Below are 12,078 nucleotides of genomic sequence, written 5' to 3' on the forward strand. Positions count from 1 at the left end.
AATTTAAAAGAGATTGAGAGAGAGAGAGAGAAAGCTAGAAAGCGATACGATATAAAATTCGCAGGTAGGACAGCGGAGAACTAGAGCGCGTTGTCTACATAATATATAAAAAAAATAATTAAAGATGCTTCAATTTAATTATTTAACCCTGTCACATTCTTCTATAAAATAACAAAGTGTACGCTTCAAGACTAGATTTTATGAAAAATATTTAATACTGTCTTGTTAAAATGAGAGCTTAATTTAAAAGTAATTGGAAAAGGGGAGGGGGGGGTTCAACTTAATGTGCTCATGCATTTTCAGTTCACCACACGGTAATATAAATTGATATTTAAAACCATTGACTGTATTGAAGTATTAAAGAAACCCACAAAAAGCTTTTGATGACAGTACACATACATGTGAGAAAAAAATATGAGATGAGATTTTTTTTGAACAAAAATCAAACTTTTTAAAAAAGTACTTGGGAAGAAAAACCACTGCAAATACAACAAAATAATTTTCCTCAGATAATGTCATCTACGTGTAAGGAGAAATTTAAAGAAAAAAGATAAACATTCATGAAAGCTTATGTTAACATTATGGTCAAAAATTATTATAATGAAATTAATATATGAAAACTGAAAACAAATTAATAAAATGTGACTTTTTTATTTAGAATAATTTATTTTGTAATTGGCTGTAATGAATTTGTTAAAATACTTTTTTAAAAAAACAAATAATCATTTCTCAGGCTATTTTAATCCATTCCCAGGTTAAAAACAATGACCACAGTAATTATCAGTAAATCTCAGCATCGACAGTACCTCAACAGTAATTATCAGCAATTCTCAGCAGCGACAGTACCTCAACAGTATTTATCAGTATTTATCAGACTCCACAGTAAAAGACGACAGTAATTATCAGTATTTATCAGCAACAACTAAAATTATCAGCAACAACAGTAATAATAACAGTAAATATCAGTAATTATCAGCAAGAACAGCACCGTATCAGTAATTATCAGACATTATCAGTAAAATTTGGGATTCTCAGCACTTTTTTCGTCCAGTAGTGCAAGTATCTGTGTCAAATGTGTCTAAAAATTCCTGTGTACTATTTGAACCCATTGCAAAACTACCATCCCTGAAACTCGCTGGAGCAAAGTCAATTGTGGACACTAAAAACAACAAAATCTTCATTCAAATTATGAATCCAACTAACAAAACCATCAGACTCAAAGCAAATACTGTGATTGCAACTGCAACGATTGTTGACCCTGACAAAGTGTTCACCATGGATACCCCGAATGATTGATTGATTGATTGTATATTGTTTAACGTCCCTCTTGAGAATTTTTCACTCATATGGAGACGTCACCGATGCCGGTGAAGGGCTTCAAATTTAGACCTATACTTTGCACTCAGGGCCATTGAGCAGTGAGGGTTCTTTATCGTGCCAACGCCTACCGTGACACGGGACCTACGTTTTTAAGGTCATATCCGAAAGACCCGTGACTTTCACTTCTAGTGCCGAGCGCTTGGCGAAGGAACAGTCACTACCTTTGTTTACGTCTTAGGTATGACCCCAAATGAAAAGAAAGTGTCAACAGGAAATACTGTTCAAGAACCAGTCAACATCAACCTAGTCCATGCCGACCTTAGAGATGATCAGAAACAGTTACTCTTAACATTCTTAAACAAACACAGATAAATCTTCAAGAACTAGGTCAAGCCAACTACAAAAAATGTTAGATTCAGATATTATTGAAGAATCAGACTCCATGTGGTAGAGCCCTGTAGTAATGGTGAAGAAGAAAAATGGCCAGCTAGGTTTGCTGTGGATTACCGTAAACTCAACGCTGTCACCAGGCAGTTCACTTTCCCCTTGCCTAGACTAGAGGATGTGTTTGACACAATTGGTACTACACAAGCCAAATTTTTCTCAACATTGGACCTTGCTTCAGGATTCTGGCAAATACCCATGGATGATGAGACTAAACATAAGTCAGCATTTGTTACCCCTACTGGTGTGTACCAATGGAAGAGAATGCCATTCGGTTTAGTAAATGCACCTGCCAGCTTCCAGGCACTGATGACCCATGTTCTTCGTGGATTTCATTGGAAAACTTGCCTCGTTTATGTGGACGACATCCTCGTCTTTTTCAATTCCTTCACAGATCATTTAAAACACCTAGATGAAATCTTCAGTCGCCTCCAATCAGCCAGGCTAACACTTAAACCCAGCAAATGCTATTTTGCACTACCAGAAGTGAAATACCTTGTTTATATTTTGACGGAAGATGGCATAAAAGTGGAATTGTCAAAAAAGACGCTGTTCAATCTTTTCCTACTCCAAAGAACCAAAAGGAACTAAGATCATTCCTAGGACTATGTAATTATAAATAAGTTTCGTGTTCAATATACCTTTAAAGACAAAACCGTTTACAAAAAGAGGTATTTTGGCAGTGATCAACAGCATATTTGACCCGATTGGTTTCATCGCACCAGTGAAGATCAAAGGAAAAATGCCTCTAAGAGAGATTTCACAAGGACCTACTGGCTGATATAAGTAACTTCCCAAGGAGTACTCGAATCAGTTGAGTGAGTGGACCAGTTCCTTACACTCATTGAAGGATGTTAAAGATTCACAGAAGCTACACTTCTCAGTTACTTGAACGTACCAAAACAAGTTTTCACATATTATCCGACGCCTCGGAAAAGGCTATTGGAGCTGTTGTCTATTTGAAAACTTATTTCTCAGACAACAAAGTGAATATTGGATTCTTGTTTGGAAAGGCAAAGTTAGCTCCCTTGAAGGGACATTCTCTACCCAGATTGGAGTTATGCACAGCTGTGATGGCTGTAGAATTTCACGGAACTGTTCAAGAATCCCTTGATATTAGGCCAGACAGTGTCAATTATTACACAGATAGCCAAGTGGTTCTAGGCTACATCAACAATACCACCAGACGCTTCTACACGTTCTTCTCAAATCGAGTGGACCAAATTAGAAGTCTCTCAACCCCATCTGATTGGAGTTACGTGAACACTTAACATTACCAAACTGAACTAGCTACACGCTCAGTGTTCCATCTTCAAAACTTCAGGGCAGTATGTGGTTGAACGGACCAAAATTTTTAAAGAACAGTGAGGAAGATGCTAAACAAAAAACCATTTGTCCCGCAGAGCATTTCAACAACAACCTAAGCTGATAAATGTCCATCTCCCTGAAAAAAAAATGTGTGAGACCAGCGTCAATAAAGTCAAGGAGAAATAGGATTTGGTGGAAACTACTTCACATATCATGAGAACTGTGATGTATGCGGTGCTATATACCCCGAAGATAGAGGTATAGTAAAATGTGAAAAAACATCCTGCACTGGATCAAGATCAAGTGATTCTGATGCGACAGGAAGAAGAAAAAACTGCTTCGTTAGAGGAGATTTATACTTACAGCTGAAAGAGATACTTGAAAATTAAGAAATAATGATGAAGTTTTGTCCTCATTTCAAAGATCTAATGATAGTGAGGAAATTCATGACATAACAGATGGCAAAAAGTACAAAGAAATTAAGAAAAAGTGTAAGAACACGACTGTCACATTAACTATTTTTACCGATGGAGTTTCCTCATTTAAATCATCAAAAGTCTCAATATGTCCAGTGTACCTTGTCATCAATGAACTCAATCCACAATCAAGGTTTTTGAAGAAAAACATGATTTCATGGGGACTCTGGCAAGGACAAGGCAAACCTTTGATGAATACTTTCTTTTTTCCATTTGTCAATGAAATGAGAATGTAATACAACACTGGAATGCAAGTAGAAACTCCATCTGGGAAACAGACAGTTCACGCTATAATAAACGCCATGACTATGGATCTTCAAGCAAGAGCATGCGTTTTTAACATGATGCAACATAATGGCTTGTGTGCTTGCCTTTATTGTGAAGAGCCAGGGGTTGTGGTGGAAAGGGCCATACCTGCAGCTTTCCATTTCGTGAGACTAAACCTCAACTGCGGACAAGATTATCAATTGAAGCAAATGTTCATGAAGCCATACAATCAAAAAAAGCTGCCTACGGATTTTATGGAAGTTCCATGGATGGAATTTCAAGAAAATTATACCATAGACCACATGCATGGCTTTCTTCTGTGAAAAACAAACAAAGATATTAAGCATGTGGATAGACGGAGCCAATTATCAGTAGCCTTACTTCATTGATAAAATTTTACAAAGTATCAAAGTTCCCTATCTGATCCATCGTATTCCAAGAAAAATTCAAAACAATCTCAATCACTGGAAAGCATCTGAGTTCCGATCTTTTCTCATCTATTATGGGCTACCCTGCTTAAAAGAACAACTGTCGGATGCATATTTGGAGCATTTCCCTTGTTTTGTTGAAAGAACATTTTTTCTTTTTCAAGAGAAGATTAAAACATTTTATCTCTCTAGGGCAAGGATGCTTTTGGAAATGTTTTACAAATGCATGGCAACCCTGTATGGGGATGCTGTCTGTGGCCTAAATGTGCATAACATCAGTGGATTGTGTGGATAACTGGGGACCACTCTGGGTTTATTCATGTTTTGCTTTTCAATCTTTTAATGGAGAGATTTCCAAAGCAGTACATGGAAAAGGAAATGTAAGTGGTGAAGTTTATTGGGCAGTCCACAGCGAAAAAATTCTACAAAATGAAATCAAACTGCTTCAAGCTGGAAAGCCGAAAGATCTTCTAAAAGAAATCATGTCTGTGAGAAATGCCGTAAAAACAGCAATCTTGAAATTGGAGAACAGTGTTACATAATGAAACCTTTGGTTAAACTGAATTCTGTATCTGATACACTTTTGCAAAATCTTTCTGTTCTGATAAATATGGAGGTTGGAGAAGTCCAGAAAACTTTCATCCTTAAGGCATCGAAAATTCAAAGAAATAGATTTGCGTTTTACTATCACAATGTCAAAGAAAATCTTCTTGAAAAAGTCTTATGCAGAAGCAGTGAAAGGTAAGATGATATAATATTTTAAAGATTTAATAAGAAATGAGACTTCTTTTCTCCTTTGAAATCAAAGATATGAGTATGAATTTGAATTTCAACTTTCATAGACATAGAAGAAGAAAATGTAAGTGAGGAAGTTGAGGAATACAATCCTGGAAGGGTGGAAATTCGTCCACAATGGATGGGTTTATGGTATACCACAATATCATCGGATTCTTCGGGGGAAAGCAAAGAAGAAAAGTCCCCTAGTGTCTTGAAAAAAAAATCATCAAAAGAGAAAGGTTCCAAAAAGAAGGTAAGAGAAGTTAGAAGAAGATGTTGATGAAATTATTGAAATTTTGTCATCCCCAGAGAAATAACCATTTAAAGTTGAACCACTTCGTATGCCTACCAGAAAGGCTAAACACCAGATTATTATATCGTCTGATTCTGAGAGTGATAACAATTCTCTTCCAATTATTGAATCTATATCAGACAAATTGTCAATAAATAATGATAATTTCCATTCCTACGTTGACACGATATATCCTGGTGAGCTTGAGATAAAAAATACCACAGAGTCCGACACTTCTGCTTTATACTTGGATATTTTACTTGAAAAAGACACAAATGGTAATCTAACAACCAAGCTATATGATAAACGTGATGACTTTAACTTTTCTATCGTCAACTTCCCTTACTTATGCAGCAATATACATTAATTTATCATATGTACTAGGAACACGTGCTTTTGTTTATTATGTGCTTATAAAAGCGACAGTAGCTATTGGTCAGTATTTAAAGGTCGATACCTGTCGATACCTGTAGAACAGGTATTCACTTTAATCACGATTTTAACTCATTCGAAGGCTTTGCTTTGCGACATTCAGACGTATACTTCCTAATGACAAAAATTGTAAGGAGACAAGCCCATCCCTGTTTAGAAAGTAGATTCTACAACCAGTGACCAGTCTACAAAGTATTGCATTCAACAAAGACAGCTATTCTCTTCAAACATTCAGTTTACCATCGAAAGTACAGTGACGTTTTATTAACCACATTTCCCGTGGTAAAGTATCCAGATTAACGCATGCAGACCGAGAATCCTCAACCCCGAGACACGTACATGTATACTTGAAGTTATGACTTTTCACGACTCAATAAAAGACGGGAAGTCCAGCAATCGTTACATCAACAGTCAAAGGAGATTTCACAGTCATAAACAGAGTAAAAAAGGGCCATTAAAGCAAGAGATAAGTTTGAAAACAATGTTTTCAGTTTTTTGTGATAATTTAAGTTCAAGTTTTTGAACGCGGCATTAATTTATCAACCATTTATTATTGTAAAAATAAAAGTACACAATGTAAGGAAACACAGACAAGATACCTCTTCGATAAGTTTTTTTCATCTATGTCTCTATCTTCTTAGAATTTTCCACTGCTCATCGGAAGACAAAGGTCCAGAATCGCCTGAACAGTTCAACAGACTTTTACATGCATAAGCAGAGAGTACATGATGCTCATTGAAGTAAAAGATAAGTATTTTCGATAATACTTAAGTTATTTATAATGAAAACGTTTTGAATACATTTAAACACACAGAATACATGTACTACTTCGATAAATGATTTCGATTATGACTATGAGGGATTAGCTAGAATCTAAAGCAGGCTTTGGTATACTGTATGAATATATTTAATTGTACACATACATATATGCTTAAAACAAACCCTAAAAAACTGATTTGGATATGATTTCACAACTAAGTTAAATTAGGTCGGGAGATTATTATTCAGCTTAATTTTTACAGATTCCCTTTGCAATACACTCAGCTTCACATGTAAAACAATAAAAACTTTAGATAAAACCACTAAATTTAAGATAGATGTATGTTAAATACTATCAATCAAAAATACAAAAGCCTACTGCTTGTTAATGAAATTATTTCATTTTTTCGTTATTAAATGAAAGATAGAAAGGAAAAAGCTCAGGATTAATTTTATATACAAACAGTTTAGTAAGTTATTTTATATTGTTGACTCTCTTTTTTGGTTTAATGATTAATATCCAAGTATACTAGATACTTCAGTAAAATATAATGAGGTTATATGGAATACGATTGATTGTGTTCAAGTTTCACGGTCAAATTTTGACTCAACTCTGAATGTATTGATATTCATTTTATAAATAGCCATAATGAAAATAATTCTACAAGACTAAAATGGAAATAAAATGTATTAAAAAAAGAAGGTATTTTTGGACATGACTTGAAGAAACTAGATTTCATTCATCACACTACGACGCAAATTAAAATTGTTTTCAAAAGACATGAGATATTTGAAAACCAATAATGAATCGGTTGAAGTTGTTGTGTGTCGAGGAATTTTTCGATTCAATGTATAGATAGTAGTCTAAGTTTTTAAGAGCGTACATGAATAAAATTGTATATATAATTTTGGGGATGGAATACCACAACGTCAAAAATAGAAATATCTTAACTATTATTATTTTAGGTTTTATTTTGAAATAATCGTAGTGATTTATAAATTTTTAATGAGGGAAGAATTTCATATCCCTATATTTGAATCTACATCGAACATTAAACGGTTGTGATTATACTTTATCTGTGTTATCTATGATGCTTCGTTAAAAAAATAGAAAATCGGATGTGCATGGAAATGCAGATATAGGTAATGTGAAATAAAATAAAGAGTGACATTTTCAATATCATTACATTAAAATTAGCTGCAGATCTGAATCTCTCTGAAAAAAATATATCGATAGACCGGAGAACTACAGTGCCACCCATTGAAAAAAAAGTATATTTATTACACACAAAAAAGTGTGCTCGCTTCTCGATTTATTTCTCTATGTTTTTGCGAGCAATAGATATCAATATATAATTTTTGGAAGGCTACAGATCTGCAGCTACATTAAAATACATGAATTTGTCAAAATACTTGTAAGATATGAATTATTTTCTTCTTATTATGAATAGGCAGAATGCTTCAAATCAAGTGTCTTGCTTGCCAAAAATTGAATAAAATTCCAACTGGTAAGAGACGTAAAAATGGAGTATGGGATATAAACTCGACATTGTCATTACATCCCTAGGGAAAAGTTGTCCCTAGTTTTCTAATCCAAAATTCTTTTCATTGTCTACGACAAGCTATACTCAGCGACGGACTGATTGTGTGGTGATAAATCTTTTCGAGAATTCAAACTTTCATATATAAAAATAGAATTATCAGGTAAATTAAAATGCTGACCACCGTGGTTGATATAAGATCGATGACCTGATATTCTTTTTTAAGCGATCCTTGGTCAAGCAAAGAGTTTCTTTTAAAATGTTATGAAAATATAGACTGGATGATATCGGCATTTAGAATTGGAATGTTCATACTTTTTCGTGAAAATTGTTTTATACTTGTACGAATGTATGAAATTGCTATAATATCATTGTCAGTAACAAAATCAAACATATTAAAATATCATTATATTCTATTCTAGTGTCTTCTTTTTTAGTTTATGAATACTATGAAGAATTTATTTTCCAATACTCATATAAGGATTTTAAACCAAGTCAGAAGATAGTAGTAATAGGCAGAAAACAATATTTTTTAACAGAAATATTTATACTTACTGTTTTACATTCACTGTGTGGTATATTGTCAGTGTAAGTGACTTCTGTGTTAATTTTACAAATTGAGTATCCTTTTATAGCATTGGATTTAAGAAATAACAATGACCTCAGATTTTAACTTCATCCTGACTTAATTTTATCTTTCCTGACCATGAAAACGTGACCTTCGCCTCGTAATCTTCATTTTCACCTTAATAAGTAGCTCTATTTTTTTGATCCAAGTTCAACCTATGACCTTCAATTGGATCTTATTTTAACTTTCATTTGAACTTTGAATAAGTGACTCTCTTCTTGAATTAATTCTGATCTGTGACCTTTTTTCACTCTTGAATAATAGATGTACATAGGGTGTGCCAATCACCTTGATGTGACATTTCATTTGACCCTTTTTTAACATACATGTAGTTGACTCTAAAAGCATTACCTCATATGACCCAGAAAAAAGAGTGTGACCTTGGACAGCTAAAAAAATGTATTTGACCTTAGACAGACCCATTATTGTGTGACCTAAGAGGGACCCCACTGGTGCAGTGACCTCATGTTAATAAGTGGCCCCAAACAGACCTCGGGAGTTGTGACCTTAAATGACCCCTGACCCTAAATGGACCCATGACGTCATTGACTCCAAACTGACCCCAGACTACTACCCTTACTACTGTTGATGAAACAAGAATATCAACAGTCTCGTTTAAAGTCATCATTTCGTAAATTCTATGGTCGATACAATGACCTTGTCAGCAAATACAATTTATCATTGAATGAAATGCTGACTGACGTTTTTCATACCAAATGTAAGTCCATTATTTATACACTGAATTGACCACGGATTTTTACCGTTATCTCCTGATCATGACAAGGAGCACACGACGGATATGAAATGTCGTTAGGGGATGCTCACTCCTCCATGGCACCTGATCCCACCTCTGATGTTTCGGAGGTCCGTGTTTGCTCTGCTCTTATTTTGTGTATTTGTTTAATGGACGTTGAGATTGAATACTGTTCGTTATTTCCATGTCCGTCATTCATAAAATTTATAAATGTCAAAAATTGCTTTACATTTTAAACATTCGAAAAAGGACACCTGAATTTAGAATTTTATATTTATTTTTGAAATTTTATTACTGTAATTAGGTTTTTCATTTTAAGCATTATTTATATTTGTACCACCCTGTATCAAACATTGATTATATATACTACTACTGTTCTTCTGACATACTTTCTATTTATCAATAAAAGTATGCATTATGACTACTTTACAACCCGCAGTGTGGGTCTCCGTATGGAAAGTGGCCCGACTCTCGGTCATTCCATGCAGAGACGCCACTAAATAAAGATTAAATTTATATTTGAATCCTTTTAATTTGGGTTGTAGGCAGTTTTGAGCGGTCCTCCTACACTCTTACAGGACTTGTGTGTCTTATAAGGAAAAAGACCCATCTGTCAAATTGGTGGAGACGATCCTGGTACGACCTTCTAGACAACCTCTACTCAGTGTATGCATAGGTACTACTTAAGATCCTCAAAGATGCCCATCCCGAGTGAGATTACTGAGGAGGGGCAACAAGAACAACGACAACCTCACCCAAGCCTCAACAAACGTCACAACAGGCAGTGGTACATCAAGAGCAGTCGACACAGACGATGACTGCACCAACACCAACATCAAGGCAATCAAGGCCACATACACCCAATGTAACCCTCACCAAGTTTGATGGTAAGAGATCTGCAATACCATGGTGGCTGAAGTTCATGGCTTTCATCCAACTACAGGCAATGACAACCTAACAGACACATCTGTCACTACTACTACTACTACTATTTGTTATCAAATGATACTCTCTGTCTATTAATCAACGATATATTAATAAACTGTAAAGGTTTTGACTTTATGCCACACTTAGTTTAGAAGCTATTGTAAAAATATTTTTTGGATAAACAGACCTTTAACGAAACTTTATAAACCTTCAAACAATGATGAACATTTCATGTCAGTAATGCATCGGCAATCACGAGTCATGTGAAGAACGAACTATTTTTCCTATCATTGCATGCACCAAAGTGAAGGCGAACGTAAAAATACTCGGCTTGTAATATACCGTAATTTACAACCTGCATGTACAATATCACGTTCTATTACTAATATTATTTAAAAACCTACAACAAATGATTATAGCGGAAAATATTGGCTTTAATGAGTGTTGGTACAATGGGTGGGCAAACCCGGGCCGGGGCAAATTATAAGTCGGTGCAGATCGAGATTTTTCAAACTTCTGTCTTCATACTTTATCGATCCAGCTAAATTTTTCAGACTATATTAAACACATGATTATTGCATTCGCTGCTAAAATAGCCATTAAATGCTGTATATTGTAGATGTTACCGGTGATTATTGATTTTCAAGTTGTTACAAGTTTGGCTTTCCAGAAAGCCTTAAATGTCATCTCTTTGGCTCCATCTGTGTCAAAGAATAAACAGTGGAATGTAACATTTTTTCTATTAAAGACAGAATATTTATCTTGTACAGTCAAGATAAGCTATCTTGACAAAACGAGATAATTTATCTTGTATTGCGATTAAAATATATCTTGTCATGTCAAGATAGCTATTGCAACAAAACGTAATAGCTTATCTTGACTTGACAAGATATAAAGTCGGTGTTTGTCGACAAACCAGAAAGTTATCATGACTTGTCGAGATAGTTATCTAGACTTGACAAGATATGCTATGTTGACAAAAAATTATGTGGATGGCATAAATATGCCACCTTATGATTAAAAAGAAAACTGTAAACATTCAAGAAAATACTCGATCATAATGAGTTTTCTTCCAATGCTCGTAGTTTTTCAAATATATTCTTGTCTCTTCTTATCCCTATACATGTATTTTTTTGTGGAAAAATGGCAATAAATTATAGAATGACAACCATAAAAAAGTTTTCGACATCAATTCATAGCAGTTTATAGTACTAAATGTAAATGTATTAACTTTGATGTTGTTTTCTGTAAATTGTTGGATCCACGCCTCAGCAGATCATTTGTGATTCAACGCGCTGACCTAGTAAGAATATTCCATCTGGTGCAGACCATAGATCATTTACGCAGTAGCCTACCTGTTAACATGTAGATGATTAAATAAGTACATATATTTTGAACACCATGCAAACAACAAGCAGGCGATATTGTGTGTCTGGCCCTCTGTGATTCCTGTGCAGCCCTTTTTCTTTTTCAATGTTTGGATCGCTCATTGTTTACCGCTCTACATTTAGAAAATCGCATCATCATCAAAGTGACCACTCGGTGCTCCTCGGATAGTTCTTGCCCCGCACGAGCGTAATCATCCGAGGCTTACCGATTTTTAATGGCTGCTTACACTGGGACCTCACATCCGGAAATCAAACTTAATGTGTCATCTCTCGTGAGAGATGCCAAAAATGGGGTAACACAAATCACCGGAATGACCATTGAAGTCACCGAAATGCC

General features: G+C 34.8%; 1 protein-coding gene and 1 pseudogene across 1 annotated transcript; both read left to right on the plus strand.

Annotated features, from left to right (window-relative positions):
- The first annotated feature begins 2,615 nt into the window (after positions 1–2,615).
- On the plus strand, positions 2,616–3,035 carry LOC134244713 (uncharacterized). The gene has a single exon (XM_062726968.1). The coding sequence runs from the start codon at positions 2,616–2,618 to the stop codon at positions 3,033–3,035; it is 420 nt and encodes a 139-aa protein (XP_062582952.1).
- An 821-nt stretch (positions 3,036–3,856) lies between these two features.
- On the plus strand, positions 3,857–4,988 carry LOC134244714 (uncharacterized; annotated as a pseudogene).
- Positions 4,989–12,078: the final 7,090 nt, after the last annotated feature.

Source organism: Saccostrea cucullata, unplaced genomic scaffold, assembly GCF_032062105.1.
Source record: "Saccostrea cucullata isolate Sc308-1 unplaced genomic scaffold, CSIRO_AGI_Scuc_v1 ctg2721, whole genome shotgun sequence".
Taxonomy (NCBI): Eukaryota; Metazoa; Mollusca; class Bivalvia; order Ostreida; family Ostreidae; genus Saccostrea; species Saccostrea cuccullata.

Bases quoted from the DNA above. Each gene is read 5' to 3' on its own strand.
- LOC134244713 (XM_062726968.1), top strand. From the start codon at position 2,616: ATGTTAAAGATTCACAGAAGCTACACTTCTCAGTTACTTGAACGTACC.